The sequence below is a fragment of the Rhipicephalus sanguineus genome, chromosome 1, assembly GCF_013339695.2.
Source record: "Rhipicephalus sanguineus isolate Rsan-2018 chromosome 1, BIME_Rsan_1.4, whole genome shotgun sequence".
Taxonomy (NCBI): Eukaryota; Metazoa; Arthropoda; class Arachnida; order Ixodida; family Ixodidae; genus Rhipicephalus; species Rhipicephalus sanguineus.
In genome coordinates, this window is record NC_051176.1 from 307,432,769 (window position 1) to 307,458,284 (window position 25,516).

General features: G+C 48.7%; 1 protein-coding gene across 2 annotated transcripts in view; it reads right to left on the bottom strand.

The window, feature by feature from the left end:
• LOC119379410 (insulin-degrading enzyme) overlaps positions 1-25,516 on the bottom strand; it is a 439,455-nt gene that overhangs the window by 257,590 nt on the left and 156,349 nt on the right. For both annotated transcript variants that reach the window (XM_049411974.1, XM_037648727.2), the window contains exons 11-12: positions 16,763-16,935; positions 6,946-7,049 (exon numbers count right to left, since the gene is read on the bottom strand). In XM_049411974.1, the coding sequence (XP_049267931.1) occupies positions 6,946-7,049; positions 16,763-16,935 (277 nt within the window). The remainder of the gene's footprint in view (positions 1-6,945; positions 7,050-16,762; positions 16,936-25,516) is intronic.

Genomic DNA, 25,516 nt, shown 5'->3' on the forward strand with positions numbered 1-25,516 from the left:
CTTGTGCCTGTTTTTGGCATGCGCGATGCGCCCCCATTTTTAGATGCGAAGCATCTTATGGCAGAGTTCAATCTGGTGGTTGTGGTGTGCGGCGTGACCACCCTTACTGCGCATGCGCATCATCCTCCCCCTCTCTCTCCTCTCCTACGCTCCCCCCCTCTCGCGCGCCTGTCGACCGCGTTCCCCGCTCACCCTGTGAGAATTGACAGCCAGGCTAGAGGGAAGACATGACGCGCGTAGCGTTCCTTTTCGCATTCTACGACGCGAGGTTGGTAGCATGCCCGAGGTCGGTAACATGGCCAACAAACGCCAATGGAAAAGGATTGTGCAAGTGCTCCGGCTTCACATCACCTCATGGTCCCCTTTAGCAGGAGATGGTGTTTTTGTAGTATATATTATATGTTTTTTCACATGTGCAATAAACCTTCAGTTGTGAGAGAGCGCTTGTGGTGTGCATATACCTTTCCTTGTCTTGCATCTTTCATTTTGCACTCTAGGTTTTATTACAATATGCAGTGCCAACTAGCCCGCTATCCATCCCATTACAAGCATACTGTTGCCCACACACAGGCAAGCACGAACAGATCTCACCCTATCACTATTATCTATCGTTATCACAATGCTGTTGTGATGAAGAGCACAGGCAGATGTGAGCAAGTGCTTTGGCTGCCTCTAAGCAAGTCTCCAAAACTTGACAATACGCAAGTTACAACACTAGGCACATGGGACGACAGCACACAAGTCACTAGCTGTCCTATTGGCTCAGCCAGCCATTTCACACTTTGCTGAGGATTACCTGCAAGATAGGGTGCACAGGTGTGAAGAAAAATTCACCGACATTACGATACTGCCTAATGCGAATTCTGAGCGCAGCTGTTTAGGTGTTTTGATTTTGCAATAAGTTGAGACAAAAAATTTGAGAGAGACATGTACGTATGTCACAGACAAACAAGTACTTAAGGAGAAAAAACTGCTCGGTCGCCGCAGCGCACGAGGGTGGCGCAATAGCGTCATGGAGGAAATGCGGTTTTCACCACAGCACAACAGATGACGCTTCCGGCGTGTTGCCATCGTTTACATGGTCTTCTACGGACGCGACATATAAAAATCGTTATACCGCCGTGCACAATTGTCAAATTTCTGATTTCTGTCTGTGACATCAACTGATAGATGTGACAGATATTTTAGCTGCAGTTAATAATAGATACTGCCCGAATTATAGGCCGTGCAGCATCTGAAACGAGCTGCTAGTTGTGGCCCCTGAGCAGATGACGTCTGCCCCATGCATAGGCCCCTCTCTCCTCGCTCGCATGTTGTGGCACACTTGCATAGATGGCCTCAGGAGGGAAAGTTCCCTATTCGCGCAGGTAAGCTTTCGCGCATTCCTTCCTGATTTGCAGGACTTCTGTCTCTTTAGCACACTCAGTGGCTTCAGCATTGTGCCGGCAGTGCTGACTTCTCGAACTTCTCGACTTCTCGAACTAAGAAAGAAGTATTGCTCCGTGAAGAAGTATTGCTCCCTCAAAATGGGACGAAATGTGTTGTGCTGACTGCAACAGTGGGTACAAATCCTACAATGAGTGGGTATGCAACCTTCAAGATCCTAGTGACCCTGCAAGGTTGGAAGCGTAGGCTCATGCATACCAAGGAAAGATTGAGCTCACGCCTCGTGACTATGTTCGCAAGAAGCACTTCTCGGAGATTAAGTCCCATCATTGTTGAAAAAACTCAGAGGGTCCCTTATGCAACAGACTAAAATGACTCAAAGGCGAGAGCCATCTTCTTTTCTTCAGTTGACATGTCTTGCTGCCCCACCCCAGTGCAAAAGCTTCTGCATCTAATGTGGTTTTGCACTGCCTCCAGGATCGGAGGCATTAAAAGCTTTTTGCACCTCACCCGGTTTTGCACTGCCGTTGTGAACGGACCACCAATCACGGAGGCAATGTCAAAGCGACGATGACATGTGATGACGACATGATGACTTCACAAACTGCGGCAATCTGTGACGTCGCAATAGCGTCACGTGGTAATGTCATCACGGGATGACGATTTTTTGCATCATCATGTTGAAGTCACCGATGCCAGATGCTGACAGTCAATTTTTGCGTTTGATGAGGCATCTAAGGCTTTCACCTTAAAAACCGAACCTAACCTATAGAGTTCACTTTACCATAAATTGTATAGATTTCGCATTCCACAAGAAATCTCACACAGGTAATTTTCCTGTATGTGACGCCATTTCTCCCTTTACTTTATGGAGCCGGCGAGAACGCACAAGAACACCCCCCCCTGGGAACGTGAATTGGCGCCAAATGGCCTTGAACCGGCGAGCTTCGCCAAAGAGCGCGACACACGTTTTTCCCATAGTTTTTCCCTCTCCACTACAGGACTCTCACGACAGAGGGCGCGTCAGTGCTTTGCCCGATTCCGTAACTTTATTAGGACACCCCAGCGAGCACAGTTTCGCCTTCCTCAAGGATTCTTGCTCCGCGACGTAATGTACAGTTGCATAACACTATTTAATCGCATTGAGCATCTTCACACCCAGACGTCTCAGTGCCTCCGTGTAATCCATGTCACCCTTCTCCTTGACAATTTCTTGCACTGCCTGGTTCAGATTGAACTACTTCGGGTGTTGCCTTATTACATATTCCACCACAAGCGGCACAAGCGTATGTATCAACACTATCTAAGGATCCATGTTTGAATCTAGGATGGATCCACCCATGGGTTAAAGTAATTCACCCACCTTTGCTGCACGGTGCGGGGTAGCATGAGGGTTGGGACGAGGAGTACCCGCTCGGAGAACCAAAAATGTACTCTGCCGTAGTCCATGACGCCGTGATGTTCCCAGACTGTGCCATTGAATCATAGGTGGTCGTTTCCAGGGCCTGGTGCATGGCTGGGGTACTTGTTTCGGAGGCTCCTCGTGTGTTTCTTCTTGCACAGCAATGGCAAAAAAAAGCGCTTTCCGACCAATGCACATCGCTTCGCTTGCCCAATTCCTGTGGCACATACTTCGTTTTCATTGGACACGGTAGTGGGGCTTGCGCAATTCCTGTGGCACGCACTCGTTCGCGCGGTTACGCCACCGACAGCGATGCCGCTCAACGCAGGGACGGGTGCCTAAGAGCTGCGCTCTAAAAGTATGGGCGTTACCGGAAGTGCTGCCCTTTATGTACTATGGGGATTGAGAGCCGTTGCACCTCATCCCCCAGCTCTTGTTTGGTGCCAGTCCTGAGCCAGCTCCATCCAGGAACCAGCACAGTAGTGGCAGCATGGTGGATGCCGCTAGTGCTGGGCTTTATTTCCCATGCGAACCACGCTTACCATGCTTCTCCATCACGGAGTCGAGTCACCACACTAGCATGCGTTAGTGGGACACGCCCTACCCCATTGGCCGCTCATGAAGGTCCTCGGTCCACCTCTCCACTCAAGCTCTCTTCGGGTTGGCGCTCATTCACCACAGGAAGATGCACACAAGCCTGCAATTAGTTGACTTTGCACTGCCTTTGCAGGTGGTTTGTTGTTTGTATGCTCGGGGGACCCCTTTGTGTGGTGGCCGATAGCGCCAGTTTTGTATGCCGGTCTGCAGATTGCTGCCTCAGTCACACTCCTGTCCTCCTAGCCAGCATTTCATGTGAGCAAAGAGGTGGTAATTAGAGGGAGCTAAGTTCAGGCTGTATGGTAGGTGATCGAACACTTCCCACCAGAAACACTGCAGGAGCTTCTTTGTTGCAGCTGAACTGTGTGGCTGCGCATTGTCACGAAGATCGACGATGCTGATGACAAACACTGCTCTTCACTTGTTCTGAATTGCCCTTCGTAGACTTCGAAGAGTCATGCTGTACGAGGCTGCTCTGATGGTCATGCCAGGTTCGATGAATTCCACCAAGAGAACACCATTTCTGTCCCAAAATACAGTAGCCATACACTTCTTGCTGGAGAAGGTTCGCTTGAACTTCTTTACTCTCGGGGAATCAGAATGCTTCCACGGTTTGGATTGCGCTTTCATTTCTTCAGTTTCAAAACAGACCCATGACTCGTTCCCTTTGACTATTCTGTTCAAAAAATCTTCTCCGTCATGGTAGTACTGGAGAAACAATAAGGCAGTGCCCATTCGCTGCATCTTATGATGGACAGTCAGCATCTTGGAAACCCACCTCGCACAGAGTTTGTGGTACTGGAGTCTTTCACTCACAATGGTATAGAGAGCTGACCAGGAAATTTTGGGAAATAATCAGCACAGGAAGTGTGACCCTGCGATTTTCTCTAATTCGACTGATCCACTCGCTGAACAAATACAATAGAACCTCGGTGATACGATCACGGCTCGTACAAATTTTGGGGTGATACGAATTTTTCTGTGGTCCCGGCCAAAGCCCATTAGCTGCAATTTAATGGAGTACGGTTGTTACGAACCGATTTTCACCCGGTGACGTTTGTACGAACGTACACTACCACGCAAGTATGAACAGGTGCTGCCCATGCTGTCGCGGAAGACAAGGCAATTACGCGTGGTCATGCGCGCCTGCGCCGCCAGTCGTCAGAACAGGCCATCAGCGGCGCATCGTACCCTCCGAGACATCCGAACCTCGTGCGCAAATCGTGGAGGCCTCAATGCGCCTCATGTACCTTCGTGTTTAGATTACAGATGACGATGACGTAGCGCTCTCTCTCTCTTTTTTACGCGTCAACACATGCTGCTTTGTTCGAGGCAGCGTCATTGTACTTTGTTCAGGCCTGCCACGTAGATGCAATCCATGTCTTCGTGAAGGAGCTAGGCCTAGCAACATCAACTTGCACTACTGTCGGGGCCAACTCTCCGATTTCCACAGGAGATTCCCAAATTTTGAGCAAAACCTCCCGATTGTGCGGGCACGGCCGTAAATCTCCCGAAAAAACATCCAAACGCCGCCGCGATAAGAAAGTAATAACAACAAAGGACAGCGGTCCTAAATTTTATCTGGCGCTCAATCGCGTGCAAAGTGCTCCATAAGTCATTTCGCCGAAGCACTACGCATTTCGCCGCAAAAAAAGCGTACTAAGATTTGGAAGGGGCTACTAGCACACCTGGTTAATTAATTACACATGCGCGCAAGCGCCGCATATTACGAGTACAAGTAGGATCGTTGACATCTAAAAACATTACTGGCAGTCATTCAGAATTGTTCATGACGTTGCTGCATCCATGAGAAACAATAAATGAAAAGATACGCCAGCTTTCTTTCGTCGCATATAAATTTTCCATATTGTCTGTTGATATAATTTTCGAATGATACGAACATTTTTGGTGACCCCGCAAGATTCGTATCACCGAGGTTTTACTGTAATTGGTTGACACTCGCTCCTTCCCTGTCTGCCTCCGTCTTGAACGCCTGTGCGTCCTGCTTCAAATTCCCTACGCCAATGCCGCACCTTGCTGTCACTCATGATATTTGTGCCATACACATTACACATTCGTCGATGAATTTCAACTGCACTGAACCCCTCAGCATGCAGAAATCGAATTACAGCATGTACTTCACACTTGGTGTTTTCCGCGGTATGTTTACGTGCCTGCTACACATTCAGAACTGAGCGAGTGCATGCGAGCCGGGTGGTACGCATCCATAGTCAAAAACAGCGCGAAGTAGATATGGACAAAAAAGTACACAGGACTAGCGCTGACTGCCAACTGCTGGTTTATTGTAAAAACTCGCAAATATACACTGAAACGGAAAAATCGAACTGAGAGCTGCGACCTCATGCAGTAGGTGGGCATACTAGAGAGACTGCACAATATATGTGCATGTTGCATCATCAGACTGTTTTTTATTCAGTAGCCAATCAAACCTTGAAAAAAAAAAGATGGCTGATCCCTCCATCATAAGAAGCGGTACAACACGAAAGTGAAACGTGTCGTCACAGAAGTAGGTTATTGTTTATAGTGCATTGGTATGTGAGAGCTTGTCAATATCTACTGTTGTTGGACAGAGATAGCACTGCTTGAGGTGGACACATCGCACTCACATTCACGCCTAGTGGCGCATCTCTGTACCGATGACAAACGCCCATGATCATGATTTAACCCTCGCGGTAGCTGAAGTTCTTAACATATACGTGGACACTGCATATGGTGAATCCCGCGCAAAGGTGGCATCAACAAGCACATAATAAACACTGATACTCGATATGCATTCCTTCAAAGCATCGTGAAATGTGAAAAGAAACACTACGCGCATTGTGTCGTCCCTCTAGCCTGCCCATTACTTCCTCACAGGGCGAGCGGGGAACACAGTGCAATAGCCAGGCGAGTGTCGGAGAGTTATTTTTCGATATGGATGGATGCTATCAGCGAGGCTTGGGCTAAAGACGCCACCTGACGGTGTGTTAAAGCATTGACGAAATTAAACTTGAATTTGAAACGCACCGAATGGGACGGTCGTAGCAACAGCTTTTTTTTTTCTTTTCCGAGCCTGGTGGCACACGTGTCACCACCTCGTTATAAAGGGGACGCTCATAGCATCCATCCATCCATCCAAGAGCACTGTGAAAGGAAAGTGTGAAACATAAAAGGCGCGTTCGTGTAGCCTCCGCAATGTGTTTGGCGGCAGCTCAGTGGGCTAAACGCGCGCCAGCCATCATCGCGGACCGAGAGGTCATGGGTTCGACTCCCATCAATGGAACTTAGTTTTTTTTTCTTTGCTATCTGATGGTGTTCATTTTGCTGACGTACTTCCGTGATGGAAATACGTCATGAAAGTCTTGGTGGACGCCGGCATAAAACACTTTCGTGTTAAAATATAAGCCTCAAAATAAGTTGTGCTTCTATAATAGCAATAATGAACTAGTATTCAGGACATCTGGAACGCTTCTCCATTTCACTGAGAATGTACTACACTATCATCCTGAAAGTAAGAGTTAAGATTCTAACGCGGAAAAAAACAAAATTGCAGAACTTACCGCACGTTGTCAGGCCTGAGGTAATGCAGCAAATCATTAATCAAATCTGGTCGGTATTCTTCTAATAAATATGGCCCTGCAAGAACATCTTGGAATGGGAACAGCTGAAAAATAAAATAAAAATTCATTAGAATCGCAGAAAATGCAGATGCACACAAGTACTGTGTAGCCACCGCATGGTGCTAGATAGTAAAGCAAACAATGCCCCAGATAGCATATACAGTGATGCTACCGAGGACTTCTGATATGGAGCAATTTTTGGAGCAGCAAAATTTCCATTTTGGAGCACTTTAGAGCAGCGAAAATTTCCATCTTGGAGAACCTTGGAGCAGACAATTTTGCATCTGGGAGCACTCTGTAGCAGCTAATTTTACATCCTGGAGTGCACTAGAGAAGCAAGTTGCATTGACATTCAAGCACCTGAATAGTTATTATGGAGCTCTTATGAAGAGCTAGAAATACTTCGATTCACTGCAAAATCTCATGGAAAAAATAATCTCAGGAGAACTCCATATTTCACTCGATAATACAAAAATAAGGGCTCATGCAGTTGAGTGCTCTGGATTAACCTCTTCGGTGATTATTTTCAACACTAGCAAATAAACACAATACTGGATCAATAAAATTGTACTTTATGAAATAACACTCTAAATACATCTATGTGGTCATCAGCAGACGTGGTAGACAAACGCCGTGGCGTACAGCAGTGCCTAAATGCCAGAGTCACACTGTCTCTAATGCATTCCCCCAAAAACAACTTCCAAGGCGAAAGCCAGGTTCTTCTGCTTCTCGCTCGATGTGTTGATCCTAACCCTCCCTCACCTGATTTTGCACTACTTCCATGATCGGGGCACCAATCACGGAAGCAGTGCAAAGCGACGACGTCATGTGATGACGTCATCACATGACATCACGATATATGACGCCATGATGACGTCATGATGACGCCATCACGTGATGATTATTTTTTGCGTCAATCGATTGACGCCGCCGATGATCAATTTTCATGTTTGATGAAGCATCTAAGGCTTTCGCATTCATATTGCGTATTGAACATTAACAGCCTGATTGTTAATAACCTGGCCTTACATACCAAACTGTCCTCCACCATGTCACCTCTGTGCCGTGCACAAAACAGCTTCACTTATCATCCACTTCACAGAGTAGAATGGCTCCTCAATTTTTTTTTTATTGTGATAGAAATTTATGGATACTCCTGACGAGTTTTTGTCATCACCGTTGCCGTAAGTTTTCGTATAAAGTCCAAATTGATAACATCACCCTGCACATTCTACCCGTGGGTAAAAACTCGCGAACGCTGGCGACGAACGCGGCTGAAGCAGAGATTAAACGAGCCGGCCGTCTCCATCGCACGGAGAGCACATGCGAAACATCTTCCCGCGTGCGGGCCTGTCGTCAATTGCTCATCAAACAGAGAGAAAACATCCCACCCGTCTTTCGTAAAGAGCATGAAGGGACACCAGGGGAGGGGAGGGGGGACTGCATCGCTCGAAAGGCACAGTCGCTGGCGCGCACGCTATCTCGGGGCATCAGGAGACGGCTCGTAAAATTGCGGTGCTCTCAACACTTACTTCGCGTTTAGAGAACTCACAGCACAAAAACCACCTCTGGTTAAACCAGCGTTTTGTTGAGTTACGCGAGATCGGATCCAAAAGAGTTGGCTGCTAGCCTTACTTCGTATAACAATACAATATGTTGGTATCGCATTCACTGCTTCGCCCTTAAGCTAAACTGCGAGTTTTTTTTTCTTTTAACCGTCAGCTATTGATCCCGAAAAGCGAGGGGTGGATGTGTAAAATGGCGTAGCTGCTTCACAGTGGGCCGTCAGCCATGGGCCCGCTACTGACAGCTGCGCATATTAAAACGCAATTGCGGCTGCTCCGACTAGGAGGCATGCTTTTATTAATGAGATTACATTTTTAAAAAAGCAAGCAAAAAATCTGAATTGGAACCCTAACGCTCCCGAGCTCGAAAGGGCAGGGCTTTTTATGGGGTATTTACCGCAGAGTGAATACAAACCCGGACGTGCTGGTGGTAGGAATTACGAAAAAACTTTTCTGGATGAAGATATATGGATAAAACATATTTGAGGAAAAGTGTCAACACGTTTCCCCCATTCACGTGCTCTTACATGGACGCGAAACACGGAAAATTTGATATTGTTCCATATATCTATTGCTAGCGATCCCAGATTTCATTCCGCAATGTCCTGAAACGGAAGTGACAGACATTTTAGCGGCACGTGTGTAGTTATTATTGAACATTGCTTCCATTGCGTGCCGTGCAACGCTTGAAACGAGCTATCAGCAGTGTTTCTGGAACAGGCGACGTCTGCCTATTAATCCCCGCCACACTTTCACGCTGCCGATTGGCCTAGACGTCACGAGCATCTGCGAAGAGTGCGTTTTGCTGTCGAGCTGACTGGCACAACAGAAGCTGCGTCGGCACCGTGCATGGCGTCATGGCTTACTCGGCACGTATGCACAAGCTCTGTTTGTTCAACATGGTTGTAACTCTGCTTATTCAGCATGGTGTAATTCCGTGGTTGTAACTTTGACGGCCCCAAGATCAAGTTGCACATGTTTTGACGTGCTGGCGGTGCGATTGCCAGTGATAGTCGCCCCCAAACCCGAGACTCTGGCGCAGTTTGGCGCAATTTTCGTCTATATTATCAGGATGGCGCAGTAAATACAATTTGGCACACTATGGTGCAGTTGGCACAGGAGTGGAATCACTGCATATAGTATTTTAAACATGGCATGTGATGCAGACAATATCCCAGAGAAGAAGTGGTGGGCACATGGTGTGACAAGTGCATTCAGCAACAGTCCTATACACCAGAGCCTGCCTGTCTCGCACCCAGGCTGCTGGCGAACGGAGTGGGTACTCTCGCACCCAGACGCCGGGCTGGCCGGGCTGCCAAGGCGCGCATGGCTTGCGCTAAGTAAACCGGGCAAGGTGCAGTTCTGAGGCTTTAAAGTGCAAAAACTACCCGTTCACTCCGCTTCCGCGTATAAGAGCTCGTCTGGGCACTACTGCGTAGTCTTTGGATGCCAAACAAGCAGTGCAACAGGAGGATATTAGCGCTGTCTGCGATGATCACGATGCGCCACGCGAATAGGGCCGGTGCAGTGTTTTCAGCTTCGCCGTGAGTGGATAACTATGATTCAAGCAGAAAAACTAGGAGCCGAGTGAAAATGCGCGAGTAAGTACATTAACTGCGTGTATTCTGTAGTGTGATGCCCACCTATTTCATTTTACGAAACGAATTTGCGTGACACGCAGCTGGGTTGAAGGCAGGCGCAAGCTTTGTGTGGGAGTGCACTTCATACCTTTGAGCGTTTCCTTTGACGAAAATGTAGTGCAAGGCAGTGCTTTCAAGCACAAGCAATCAGCATGCTTTGCCACTTTCAACGTAGTATTAAGCTTTAGTGCTTTTGATGGCATCCACGCCTTCAAGATTTCGTCTTCAAAAGGTAGTAAATGGTACAGTGTTCCTCAACAGCTGGCCAGAATTTCGTGCTTTCATTTCAGTGTTTGATGTCCCGAAATTTATTTGGACACGAGGCATCCAGCTGCACATAATACATATATTGGCACGTAAGTAAACAGTACTCGCGCCAGTGTCCTTTACGTCGCAGGCGTAGCGCTAGCTCAAGCAGCTAAATTTTTAGCTTATTTACACAGCACACATTTCATAAGAGACAGCTGGATTCCGCCCATTTCAATATCGGCTTAACTAAGAGTAGCACAGTTTCGCTTGTAAAGCATCATCGTTACAAGATTAAAATAGCGCAGATAGCTTCCAAAAGGGATCGATGAATGATACTGCACGTGACACTCTCTGATAGCACGCTTTTGTGAGCAAAACGTGTTATTGTAAGAGCACTCGTGAAACAAAAATTACGTTTCGCGAAACCACCCGTAAAGCGTACTCTAATTATTATGCGATGCATGTTGAAATGATGAGTTTTCGCAAAACTGTGTGCACAACTTGTAATATGGGGCAACGAAATATCGTTTCACTCTTTCGCTAGCTGCACTGCAATTACGATTCACGCATACTACAGCGGGGACGTTTTATTTACAAAGATAACAGTGTACGTACCTGACGAGGTTGCTTCAGCAGCACATTGTGGACTTGCATGAGCAAGGTGTTCTTGATATTCCAATAAAAGCAGCGAAAATGTCTAGGCTAGAAAAGACGCGAAACAGGCTCTTCGATGGGCTCAGTTTCGGGAGTTTCGCGTTTGCTCTGTGTAGCGTCTGCTGGCATGGCAGCCCGGGCATGGCCGCCTGGATCATCGGCGCGCGGCAGTGTTGCTCCGGCCGTCCCATTTGGCGCGCGCCCCTTTGAAAAATTGTAATTGAGGTAGTTCCGCGGCGGCACTCTTCTCCTACCCCCTTGCGGATGATGCTGCGCTGGCCGTGCCGTAGACAGCCGCAGACGTGCTTGGAAAAATGCACATTGGACATCGTGCACGTGCTAACTGGAATCAAGGTACGCTGTTATGTACTCTTAATCGGGCTTTACACAGTGAGTGTTCTTTTCTGTAGCATATTACGATCGAGATAGAGCCGAGCAGCGTGCTTAGGCGACTTCGTGTGGCGCGACGCGTTCATATGCCATGACACATGTATTGTGCCGAGTACGTGATTTGCCGTGCTTCTCATTTGTTTTGGCGCTTGTTTCTCCCACGGCCGCCTGTATCGGCGCACACCATGCCTCTTTTTAAAGGAAATACATATCGTCGTCTTCGACGCTGCATAACTATGTTCTGCGGTCAAGCGCTGTCTTAAGAGCATAATGTTGCTGGAAGACTAAATTGCGGTAATGATAATGCTGTAGTCGTTTTCACCTTGCCGATGATAGGCAACATTTTTTTGTGGGCACGTCTCTTTGCATTCCGAAGTTCCCACGATACGACGGTGACATGAATGAGACGTTCTTATTTAAGCGCAGGCGGCATGTAGGCGAATTTGAACGCGAATGCGATGAGCGACGCTTGTCGCCTGCAAATTAGTTAAGGGTCGGTCTCGCAATGGCCACTTTCTCTCGTTTTGGTATCGCTTGTCGTTTTAACGCGACAGCATGAAAGAGCTTGTTTCGCTGTAATTCCGGTGTCGGCGGCAGTGTGTGTGTGTGTGTGTGTGTGTGTGTGTGTGTGTGTGTGTCCGTGTGTGCGTGTGTGCGTGCGTGTGTGTGTGTGTGTGTGTGTGTGTGTGTGTGTGTGTGTGTGTGTGTGTGTGTGTGTGTGTGTGTGTGTGTGTGTGTGTGTTTGCGCGCGCGCAGATATCGTTGTTGCGTTTAACTCTTAAAGGCGAAGCTTAAGAGTCCCCCAATTTCCGCCTCCATTATTGCGTGCATGCGGTTTGCCCTTTAAGATTCGAACTAATCTGCCGGTTCGTTGGTGAAGTGGCTGCTGATACGGCTTTCTGCGACTAGCATATATGTTTTCATATGCATTTTCACACTGTCATACCACGCTGACTTCAGGCAAGTAATTTGTTTTTTAGTCTGCGTTGGGATTCCGTGTGTAATTTACCATTTTTCAGAAACATGCCGTACTATAAGTCACGCATCAAGAAAGGTTATGTTGCGCTGACGCCAAAGTGGCATTCCTTCCAGCAGGTAAAGCTCGCGCACTCAAGGCCGCAGCTTCCAAGGTAGATCTGCCAACCTCCTATAAGCAGCGGAACCAACCCTCGGATCGTTTCCCATATTCTGGAAGCACTCAGAAAAAAAGGAGTTTTTAATAAATCTCGTGCTTTCTCTCGCATGTATACTTTTGTACTGATATGGTGCACAACGCCAAAACAATTTTCTTGAAAAGTGGCTCACGGGTGTTTTCGCTTTGGGCACCATCATCACGACAGGGACTGGCGAGCACACACACAAAAATAAAGAATATAACGATAGCCGCCGTCCATCCTTTTATGTGCGTCTTTGTGAGGGTGGGGGAGGTGCTATGCTAACCCACGGATACTACACAGCGATATCTTCGAGGCGCCGCAAAACCTTCCCGCATAGATAGCAAAGAAGCAGAGGGGTAGTAGGCGCGCGCCGCGGTGCAGCGAAAGGAGCGGTCACGCCCCTTTCTGCAATTACGCATCCTCCGTCCGAATGGGACGGCCGGAGCAACACCGCCGCGCACCCCAATCCAGGCGGCCGTGGCACGGGCATGTTGTTTCGTCACTTGTGCGATAGATGGCGCGACGCGCGATGCAAATATGGCGCTGCGCATAGAATTCGCTGTGTTCTGGTCTATACGCTCTGTGCACAGCCTATAGAGGCGCCACTGATAGCCACCTAGCGGGCACCGCCGACAGTACGTGCAGGAAGCCGAGCAGACGACAGCGCTTTGCACCGCTTTGCTGTGAGGAGATGAATGAAGTTCGCGGCTGCTATTTCCCCTTCGTGCGGGTGCCAGATCTGCACTGGCAGCTGCAGGAAAGGCGCAGGCCTCTACGAAAGTGGACTTGCGCACGATGTTTGTCACAAACGAGCGCTTAACTAAGCGCATGTCGCCGATTTCGAACGACGACATGAAAGCCTGGTGCCGACGGTCCGTGCGGGACAGAGCACGCGCATCGAAAAAACAAGTATAAAAAGGCGCCGGGAGCGCGCCCCTTACCCTCTCCACAGAAGACTCCACCAACACAGCCAACGAACGCGAAAGATCGGGATATTCGAGAAAGCAAAGCAGAGCCAGCGGCGCCGTCTGATTCCGCAGACGAATCGGTGAGAGGACCTCGCCCTTTCCCTAGCTTTCACTGTGCTACGCACAGACGAATCATACGCACCTTTCCGAACCCAGGCGCGAGCCGCTACAGGCAATGCAAGTGCGCGGCGGCGGAGAGTCAGTCAGTGAGGAGTTAGTCGGTGAAGAAGTTATGTCGTTCTAGTGATAGCATCATTCGCTCGACCGCAGAAGACGTGTTGTTTGATGATCTAGTGCTGTGAGTAAAGTATCAAGAGATGACAGTGACAAGTTTTGAAGAGGGTCGCCGAGAAGACATGTGATGACCGACTGCGGAGGAGAACAAACGTCCGCGTGGAATGAATCGTCATGCCGGTGAATATCAAAGGTGCGTCGCGCAGACCAGCGTAACAAGACCCAGCTATGAGGTGCAGCTCATGGTGAACATCCGCTTTGTTTTGTTTACAAAGGTGACGTCTCAATCACTTCTTGTTCTTTCTGAAGTCAACCATGGCTGCATTTCTGTTTCTGTAAATAATAAATATAGAACTTAGCTTGTAATAGCGCGGTACATGTACCGCGCTAGTACAAGCTAAGTTCATGGATGACCAACTCGCCCGAACTACAACACTTCTGAAATATAGAACGTTTGAGCGAAGTGCCCTGCACGGCGGTCGAACCGAACCAACGCATGCTCAGGCTGATAGCTTTGGTCGTCTACCAATGTCAACATGATCGAGTGCATCCAGCAAGCACCGATATGGCAGAACGAAAGCATTAGAACAAGAAGCGACGTGTTAACCCGCACAATGACGAAGCGGCTCGTCTATGCCAACGAACAGCGGCGATCCATTGCTTCCGTCGCTCTTGCTCAGGAGGCCTTGCGGTGAGTGAGTAAAACCGTGTTCCGGGCGCGTTTTTGTAGGTGTTTGAGCACTCTACTCCACAGCAATTGTTATTCGACATCCCTTGAAGTTTCGGCCACCACACATACGACGAACGTTGCTTATTTCACTACGGAAACGTGAACAACGCGGAAACACACGTACAACGACGTAGGAAACCACAGCGGCCGTCTGCTTGCTTTCCCGAGAGTAATGACTGAGTTTGCCACCTCTGGCACTTCCGTCGGCGTGCACTAGGTGTATAGCCCAGGCCCACAGCCCACAGGGAACTGCTTTTTGTCATGGTGGACCACTCTATCAAGTGGGCTGAGCTATTACTTCTGTGCATAGTGGATACATCTAGAAGCGCGCTTCCGATCTGCTACTGAACACTTAGTCTAATATATGGAACTGCTGTTTTTGGACTTACCTTTGTAAATAGATTGTTTTTCTTCCTTTCAAATTGTCATCATTGCCGTCTTTTGTATTTTGCATTTTCTGATTGTTGTTTGTTGTTAATTATTGTATTTTTTTCTCTTTTTTTCTATCTTTTGTTCTTACTTTTGATGCCCATCCCTCATGTAATGTCTCTTGGGACCCTTGAGGTATCAATAAATAAATAAATAAATAAATAAATAAATAGAAGTGTTTAATGGAGGTACGCATAAGGTTTGGCTTTCCCTCACAGTTAATTACAGACAATGCTATTTATTATACCAGCAATCTGCTCTAAGAAACTTGTCTTGCTGCTGGTATAACCAGATGGCAACTTACCGTTTCACAGATAAATGAAAAGAGTCAATTACAATCTCAAAGCAATGATGACTGCACATACAAAGAGGCACAGGGACTGCGACACCAAGCTTACTCGAGACAGTGTTTGTTGCGATTGTTGTGAGAGCAACCGTTAATCATGCCACAGGCTTCAATACTCCAGCAAGGCTTAATTTTGGACGTGAGTTACCTTTGCCACCCAAACACACATCTTCCTTTGGGTAGTTTTAGCATACCTGATCATGCTCTGCTAGTGTACTTTTCTTCATCTCCACTTCACTTGCTGCACATGACAGAGTACGTTAATTTGTGGTAGCAATGCAAATCCTATATCTAGTTAACAGCATTTCATTTAACAGGCTTTCATCAGATGTGTGTACCTTCGGGTGTGTCTCAAATCCCAACTGCGGCAATTTTTCAAGGCCAAAGGATCTCTATAAAGTTCACTGGGTACGATGCCCTGCACACTTCCATAATTTACGCAGAAAACAGGTTTGAGAAATGTCAGCTTTCTTACAAATGAGCTTTATTGATTACCTCAAGCCACCCACTTGACTACTCACAATTATTGACCACACTGTGCATGATGTCTGCAGATGCACACACAAGGCATGCCGAGGGTCAGACTGACAGTGAACGTGGAACAAAAATTCATGGATATAGTTCACTAAAGCACCTGTGTGTCTTTAGTGTCCTTCACTGTCCTCGTCTGGTTCTGTGCTTAAAGGACCCCTGACACCAAAATTGAAACCTCGAGATCTTTGTGTTGTTTGACTTTCCTGTATACGGGGGCACGTCTGACCGATTATTAGCGACGAACGTTGCCTTTAAGATATCTTAATTTGGTTTAAAGTAAGCATGAGTGCTCACTTGAGTTGGCTGCACCTTGCGACATCCTGGTATGACGGAGATAGAGGCCCCGCGTGACGTTCCACGAGTAAAGCAAGTATTGTGGACGTCACAGAAGGTTTGCGGGGCGCACGTGCACAATACGACGACTGGCACCCGGCGAGGCCTATTGTTCCGCACCCCTCTCGCTCTGTTGTCGGGCTCCTCTCGAGGTAGTTTTTGTGAGGGGTCACGCGCTTAACAGGTTTAACCCATACCTAGGCACCCACATGCTTTCAATCTCTACCGCGCGCGGGGCCCCGATTCGAAAACCGCGCTTTCAACGTCACCACAGCTTGACTGCACGTGGTCTTTGATGCTCCCCCGCATGGGTCGCTAGTTTCTTGTGGTTTTTAGGCGGGAGTTTTGAAGTGACGCTAAAATGGTCACAATTAACTACGCTAGAATTAGTTATACGATACGCTAGAGCATTTACGATTTAACTTAGGTATTACCAGACCCAAAGCTACAAATTACAGTAAAAAAGTCACCAACAAAAATTTTGCTGTCAGGGGTCCTTTAAAGATTATCAGTCATGGATATACTTACATGAAGCATGCCAGCCAAATCCCGCACATAGCTCTGTGGCGTGTCTTTACCCTTGAAGCGGAAGGCAATGCGCCACAGTTCCTGCAGCTCCTGGAAGATCCAACGCTGGGGACCTTCAGTGCGCAGCATGTTGAGGTACTGGAACACTAGATGAACTATGTCATCTGTATGGTCTGGCCCAAGCCCGTGAATGGAACAGTAGTATTACAATTAACAAAGGAAGACAAAGCACTAGCAATACCATTTGTAAACTTCTGCATCATGGAATAACCATACAAGCTACAAGACACATCATAATACAAAAATGCTTACACAGTATACAAGAAAATAGTACATTTTCTAATATACGAGTCAGAATGTGTAACTTGGTAAAAAAAAAAAAAAAAAGTGGTTCCATCATTAGGAATCCGGCCTGCAGTGTATACATGCCATGCCTTGGGACCATTTCTTTTCTGAAAAATGTCATAGAAACTGCTAATAATGCACACTTTTTCATCTTTGCTATGCAGGCTTACTCTTTAGCTGATCTGATGCAGCCCCATTTTTCACTGCTTAATGTCTGACGTTATAATTTTGAAAAAAATCCCTCACAGTTATAATTCTGTTTATCACTTAGTAGCTTCCTCATGTTAATGAGCTTTGACAGTTCCGTGAATTCTATTTGATCTCTTGAGTAACACGCTTTTATGTTTTGTCACTTCCTTTTTAGGCCTTTTGTGATTTGGGAAAGCTTGCTAACTAGTTGCTTCGGTGCTTTACCTCCAACTTCAACAGCTTCTGAAGAAATCAGTCTCGCATTCATTCCCTCTAGGTTGGCACCATCTTCCTGTTCTAAAGCAGTATCTGTCGTTTACCCTGAGAATGTCTAGGTAGGCCTGTTCTAGGTTCAAAGTGATCCTCTTCACTAGCCTATGATCACTACCTCATACCTTACTTACCACTCCTATGTACTGTACTATGCCAAGGTCCCCACAAAGTATGAAATCTCTCTCGTTTTTCGTTTCTCTGTTAGGGCTTTTCTACGTGCATTTTTTAATTTTTATGCTTTCTAAAGAAGATTTACATGATACGGAGTCGTTTTTTTTTTCCCGGCAAATGCTAACACCTCTCCTCAGCTATTTCTAGAGTCACCCACGAATATAGTGTCAATGGGCTCACACCTTTCGCATTGCTAATTCAACATCCTCAGATCTTTATCCTCATGGGACAATGGAACACGTATTTGTACTAGTTTCAGTTTATATCTGCAATTTAGCTTCATCATGACTGCAAGTATTTAATTCAAAGTCGTGGCATGGTTATTTAAAAAAAAATTCCCATTTCTGTCTGCTTCTTACATTGAAGCATAAGGCCTGAATGAAGAGTGAAATTCTTGCACTCACTGTGACAAAGAATCAGAATCCAGAGAGTGCAAGTGAATGGTTCACTATCTGTTATATGGCAACACACTAGGCTTTGGCACATGCAGTCGCGTTCTCTTTTTTACTTTTTATTGCAACAGGAATTATGAAACACTGAAGTGAATTTCCGCTCTCGCTGTGATGTTCTGTATAACGACCAATTGCATTATAATCATATCGTGGCACGTGAGCTGTGCACTGTCAGTGCAAGGGAAAGCATGGGAGGGTGAGCCGAAAATAATCATAGCTTAATGTTATCCATGAAAGGTATACAAAAGATGATTATAGTCAGTACTGGGTGTGTTCAGTGAAGAACATCAGTTCATGTCTGCCGACCCCATTTAATATCGGTGAAAAAGATATTTTGCTATCTAAGTCCCCATGGTCACAACACCAATCTTAGTGTCGCGAACAAAAATTTTGCCTTCACGAAAAAGATTCTCAAGTATTTGCTAATTGCAGAAAAATTGGATTTTGACAAGATCCTACACCAAATCTACTGTACCTGTGGGTCTGAAAATTTTTCATGACATACCATGAATACCGTGAGTTGACAGAATATTGACGTCGACGAAGACAGCAGTCTGCGTGTTCAAGATGAAACTCTCTATTTGGCCGAACTTGTGGCCGGAAAATGAAAACTCAACTACAGCAATACACGCTGTACACTGATAGCAGCGAAATGGGCGTCGGCCGTCAATAAACTGCTCATGGCTGGGATGCGCCATCTTTCATACACCACACATCGAACTTTCCAGTCTTATCACTGCTGGTCGCACAAGCTCTGGAATAATCTAGACTATTCGCATCCTGCGCGCAATCTTAACAAAGTGATCTACTACAATCGCGAAGCTTCTCGAACATGTGGGCGCGGTCAGCGTCGAGCATTGCTAACCGTCCTTGCTGGTCAAACACGAATACATCAAAATAAAGCAAGAAGCGGGCGTGGCACTGCCCCCCTCTGAAAAAGCATGATCCCGATGCTTGCGACAGAACATTAAAGGGAAAAAAACAAGTGCATACACAAATAAATTACAATAACAAAGGAAAAAGTACTGTCCCCAGGTTCGCTAATGCGCAAAAAAACAGCTTAAGGCGCACGACATGGACGACTTCAGGTCGTGCGCGGCGTCACTGCGAGTTCGTAATGCCGTCCAGGATGACCTCATAGTCAAGAGCGCCGAGACGTCAAAGCACCTTGTATGGCCCGAAGTATCACCGACGAAGAAGTTTTTCACTGAGCCCATGTCGGCGTATCGACGTCCATACCCAAACACGGTCGCCGGGCTGGTATTCCACAAAGCGTCCTCGAAGATTGTAACGGCGGCTGTCAGTCATGTGCTGATTCTTGATGCGTTGGCGGGCGAGCTGTCGGGCTTCTTCGGCGCGCTGAAGGTAAACAGTGACGTCGAGATTTTCTTCATCGGAGATGTTGGGTAACATGGCGTCGAGCGTCGTTGCCGGATTCCTTCCGTAGAGCAGCTTGTAGGGCGTGATCTGCGTCATTTCTTGCACGGCCGTGTTGTATGTGAAAGTCACGTACGGAAGGATGGCATCCCAGGTCTAGTGTTCGACGTCAACGTACATGGCTAGCATGTCAGTGATTGTCTTGTTTAGATGCTCAGTGAGGCCATTTGTCTGTGGGTGGTAGGCGGTTGTGTGGCGGTGACTTGCCATCATGTAGGACGATGTTCTCAACTAAGAACTTGGCTACCTCGGAGGCACTGCCTTTGGGCAGCGACCGTGTTTCGGCATAGCAGGTTAGATAGTCGGTAGCTACGACGATCCACTTATTACCGCAAGTCGACGTTGGGAATGGCCCCAGGAGGTCCATCCCGATCTGCTGGAACAGTCGCCGAGGTGGCTTGATCGGCCGACGAAGTCCAGCTGGCCTTGTCGGCGGCGTCTTCCGTCGCTGACAGCATCAGCATGTCTTTACGTAGTGAGTGACGTCAGCAGTGAGGCGTGGCCAGTAGTACTTTTCTTGTATTCTCACGAGCATGCAGGAAACAACAAGGTGTCCAGCTGTCGGGTCGTCGTGTAGGGCCTGGAGGACTTCTGGTCGCAATTCTGAAGGCACCACAAGAAGGTACTTGGCTCAAAGTGGTGAAAAGTTCTTTTAGAGAACGCCGTTGCGTAAGAAAAACGACGCCAGTGCTCACTTGAATACTTTCGGAACGACGGCGGTCTTGCCCTCGAGGTATTCCATAAGGCGTCTGAGTTCCGGGTCCTATCGCTGTCGTTCAGCAAAGTCGTTGGCACTTGAGGTTCCCAAGAAGTAGTCATAATCCTGGTCGTCTTGCGGCGGCGGGTCCACGGGGGCACGAGACAGGCAGTCGGCATCAGAGTGTTTTCTTCCGGACTTGTAAACGACGGTAATGTCGAATTCTTGAAGTCTCAAGCTCCATCGTGCGAGACGACCTGAAGGGTCCTTCAATTTAGCTAGCAAACACAAGGCGTGGGGTTCGCTCACAACTTTGAAGGGCCTCCCGTAGAGCTAGGGGCGAAAATTGGATGAAGCCCAGATGATGGCAAGGCACTCCTTTTCTGTTGTGGAATAGTTGGCTTCTGCCTTAGGTAGCGACCGGCTAGCGTAACTGATAACCCTTTCCAGTCTGTCAGTCCTTTGCACAAGGACAGCGCCAAGTCCTACGCTGCTTGCGTCGGTGTGGATTTCCGTATCGGCGTATTCGTCGAAATGCATAAGTATCGGAGGCGTCATTTCAATTCTTGAAATGCTTGAACTAGTGCCGTTTCCCACCTGAATTCGCCGTCGGTCTTCGCGAGTTGCGTCAGTGGCTCGGCGATCCGTGAAAATTCCTTGACGAAACGTCTGTAATGGGCGCACAAGCCCAGAAATCGGCGTACGGCCTTCTTGTCGGTGGGGGGCGGGAAGGCAGCAATGGCAGCTGTTTTCCGCGGGTCCGGGCGAACTCCAGACTTGCTAATGACATGGCCCAAGAACAAGAGTTCGTCATATGCGAAGCGGCACTTTTCTGGCTTTAGGGTGAGTCCGGAGGTCTTGATTGCTTGAAGTACAGCTTCAAGGCGCCGGAGGTGTTCGTCGAAGTTCGAGGCAAACACAACGTCATCTAAGTACACAAGGCACGTCTGCCACTTCAATCCTGCGAGCACGGTGTCCATAACACGCTGGAACGTCGCAGGTGCCGAGCAAAGACCAAAGGGCATGACCTTGAACTCGAAGAGGCCGTCTGGTGTTATAAAAGCAGTCTTCTCTCAGTCTCTCTCGTCGACTTCGATTTGCCAGTAGCCGGTCTTGAGGTCCATCAAAGAAAAGTACCTTGCGTTGTAAAGTCGATCAAGGGTGTCGTCTATCCGTGGGAGAGGGTAGACGTCCTTCTTCGTGTTTTTGTTCAGGCAGCGATAATCGACACAGAAGCGTAGGGTCCCGTCCTTTTTCTTCACTAACGCCACTGGTGACACTCACGAACTCTTGGAAGGCTGGATGATGTCGCCATGTAGCATTTCGTCGACTTGTTTCATTATGGCCTCGTGTTCTCGCGTCGAAACTCTGTATGGGCTCTGGCGGAGTGGCCTGGCACTTTCCTCTGTTATGATGCGGTGTTTTGCGACTGGGGTCTGCTGAATCCTTGACAACGATGAAAAGCGGTCCTGGCATTGCAGGAGCAGGGTTCTGAGCTGTTCTTGCTTATGCTTCAGAAGGTTCAGATTGATGTCAAAAGCCGGCTGGGGAGCTTGGTTCATCGGAGTAGGCTCGGAAGAATCGGCGAGGGCGAACGCATTGGTGGCTTCCCCAATTTCTTCGATGTAGGCAACCGTCGTGCCTTTGTTCACGTGCTTGTACTTGTTGCTGAAATTCATGAGCACCACTGTTGCTTTCCCTCCACGCAGCCCGGCTATTCCTCTTGCGACGCCAATCTCGCGGTTGATCAACAAGTGCTGGTCTCCTTCAACGACGCCTTCCAGGTTTGCTGATTTTTTAGTGCTGACGGAAATGATGACACTGGTGCAAGTGGGGAGTGTGACATGGTCTTCCAGCACATTCAAGGCCTGCTTTCCTGAAGTCGTGTGCAGCGGTAATGCTTTTTCTGTGGATAGTGTTATCGATTCGGATCTCAGGTCGATGACTGCACCATGTAAGCTTAAGAAGTCCATACCAAGGATGACGTCTCTCAAGCAAAGCTGTAGCACAACGAAGCTCGCGGGATAAATCCGGTTGTTAATGGTGACTCTCACTGTGCACATTCCCGCCGGTGTCACTAGGTGTCCTTCAGCAGTCCGAATTTCGGGGCCTTCCCAGGCGGTCTTGACTTTCTTCAACTTCGTGGCGAACGGTCCCCTGGGGGGCTATTTTGTACGCGTTCGAGGTCACAAAGCACTATAAGCTCGGCAGGAGGGTATATCCCCCGCCGCACACCAAGCTCTCCAGGCCTCAGTCTTCCACCTTTCGTATGCTGCAGACTGGGTCCTATCCCAGCCTAGCTAGGGTCAGCAAGTACGCGGACTCGTTTGAGCCCGATTGTCCGGATTGCGGAGATGCTTTCTGCACTTTATAACACATGCTCTGGCGGTGTCCCTCGTTACAGCAGCACGATCGTCTAACCACGGAAGAAGAGTGGCAGAAGGCACTCAAGAGCTCCGACCTCACCGTTCAGCTACGGGCCGTCCAGAGGGCCCGCGACGTGGCGGTCAGGCATGGCCTGCCCGTTCCGACGTGGGAGTTGCCCGTGGCGGCTCCTCGCCCGTAAGGGGGCTTTCCGAGTCGCCCCTCAGGACCACAATAAAGTTCATTGTCTGTCTGTCTGTCTGTCTGTCTGTCTGTCTGTCTGTCACAGAACGGAGGCGGGATCGAACGGAAGAACGAGAGGGAGCAAGCAGCCAATAGCTAGCTAAGGAATTTGGGAGTGTTTTCAGCGCACGAAAAAATATGAAATTGTTATAGCTGAACATTAATATTGTCTGACATTGTTTTCAAAGCTTTAAACTGAAGAACGCGATTACTTCAACAATTTACTTGTGTTAGCATCTTGACATGGCGCTAGGTGGTGTCACAGTTTCGAAAGACGGTTGATAGTGGCGCTGGCTACCACGCTGTTCCAACCAATGCTTCTAGTATTTGTCCACTTGTAGTAATATTTGAACAGCGCCAGGCGCCAGCACTCGAACCGTTATTCAGACGAAAGTGTCGCCGGAACTCCTCTTCAGTCATCACCTCAAAGCATCTTCTACCTCGGGGCTTCGTTTCTGCGTGACTGCAGCAGCCACGCAGGCAACACGAAATGGCATGAACGAGAACGGAGACGCCAGTTTTGCAAACTGTCGCAAACGGGAGATGGCTGAATACCAGTCAGCGCGTGAAGCCGCTCTTCCTCTCCTCAGCCCACGCACATACGTTTCGATCCAACCCAAGTCGTCGGGAGACTGTTTTGTATCCATTTTTGTCGATGAACGGGGAGAGGAGGTCGACGGAACGAGGTCGCCGGCCGTTCTGTGGCTATCACATGACCGTTATATGGCTTTTACAGGCTATTCTAACGTCTTGGACCATTAAACAATGCATATTGAATTTGAATTTGAATCGAGCCTCAACCAATCCCGTGCAGCTCATAGAATGCGCCGCCTCCGTTCTGTGACAGAACGCTTACAAAATAGCACCCCTGATGACAGAATAGTCGGCTCCAGTGTCGACGAGAGCTGTGACACTGTGGCCGTCGACAAGAACGTCGAGGTCGCTAGCTCGTCGTCTTGCGTTGCGGTTAGGTCATGGTGTTGGATCCCGGCTACGTCGGTTGGTTCCGCTGCTTCCGCGTTGCGTCATCACGTCTTCTTCGGGCCACGAAGTTTCGACGTCAGGGCCTCGTTCAGCTTGCGGCGCATTCTGTCACGGCGGCATCGTCGACGGCAGAGGTTCTTTGGTATTTCGTCGTACAGCAACCGCACTTCTATCGGTTGCTGCCCTTAGTTTTCCAGATATGGGCTTGCGGAACGGCCCCAAGTAGGACCGGTGTACTGGCGGCGCTGCGGTGACATATAGCAGGCTGGCGACGGCGATCGGGAAGGTTGTCGGGGCGTCCACTGTGCTCGTGCGAGGTAGTCAGCGATGTCGTGAGGTCATTCACCCTGCTGTGGATACGGCGCATTGACGGCAAAACCGCGTAGCCCCATCTGTCGGTACTGGCAGCGGCGGTAGGTGTGGCCAGCTTCCCCCGCAGCGGTAGCAGAGCGGGCAGTTGTCTGGGGCACACCAAACATCTGTTTTCCTCGGCGTGTATTGCTGGCCGGCCGGCGGGCAATGTGACATCGGTGGTGTCTGGCGGCAGAATTGTGGCAGTGCGGCGTCTTGACATCGGCGGTGAGGGGGCGCGGTACGGCGGGGTGCGGTTGCGTAGCTAATAGCTTGTGGCTCAGGCTGCGCTGGTTCAGGTGCTCCCAGAAATTGCTGGATTTCCTGGCGTATGACGTGGGCGATCGGGTCCACTTAAGGCTGGGAGGAGGGCAATAATTTACGCAGCTCCTCCCACACGATGGCTCTGATGGTGTCACGCAAGTCATCAGACTGCAGTGCCTGAACATCCCCGTAGGTCATCGTAGAAATGCGGCAGTTCTACTGCCTCGTACGCATTTCCAGCATCTTATCGATCGCTGTTGCTTCCGTCAGGAATTCCTGGATGATCTTGGGTGGGTTACACATCAGCCCAGCGAAGAGTTCTTGCTTGACTCCTCGCACGAGGAAACGGACTTTCTTCTCCTTGAGCATGTCGGGGTCAGCGTGGCGGAACAGTCTGTTCATTTCTTTCGTGAAGATGGCCACGTTTTCATTCGGGTGTTGCACCCATGTCTGCAACAAGGACGTGACCCTTTTCTTTCGGACGACGCTCGTGAACGTTGCCAAAAAAGTGCCGCGAGAAAGGTCCCAGGTACGGAGTGCGGACTCCCGATTCTCGTACCAGGTCCTTGCTGCGTCTTCCAGGTAAAAGATTACGTGGCGCAGCTTGTCGTCGGAGTTCCAGTTGTTAAATGTCGAGACCCTTTCAAACGCCTCCAGCCAGGTCATGGGGTCCTCACATGGTGAACCATGGAATGTCGGCGGCTCCCTGGGCGACTGCATCACTATCGCTGCAGGGGACACTGCAGCCGTCATCGTGCTTGTTGTCTTCGTCGCCGTGGCTCTTGGCTTGTCCGGTAGGGGTCCGTATTAGGGGGGTAGTCCTTTCAGTCTGTGGCGGGCTCGACTGTCGCTGATGGTGTCGGTGTCTTCGCAATGTGGGCTGGGTTCACGGCTTGACGGGGGCATCCGGAACATGAACGAGCAGCAACTCCACCAGATGTCACGGGGTCGTGACGTTGACGAAGACAGCAGTCAGCGTGTTCA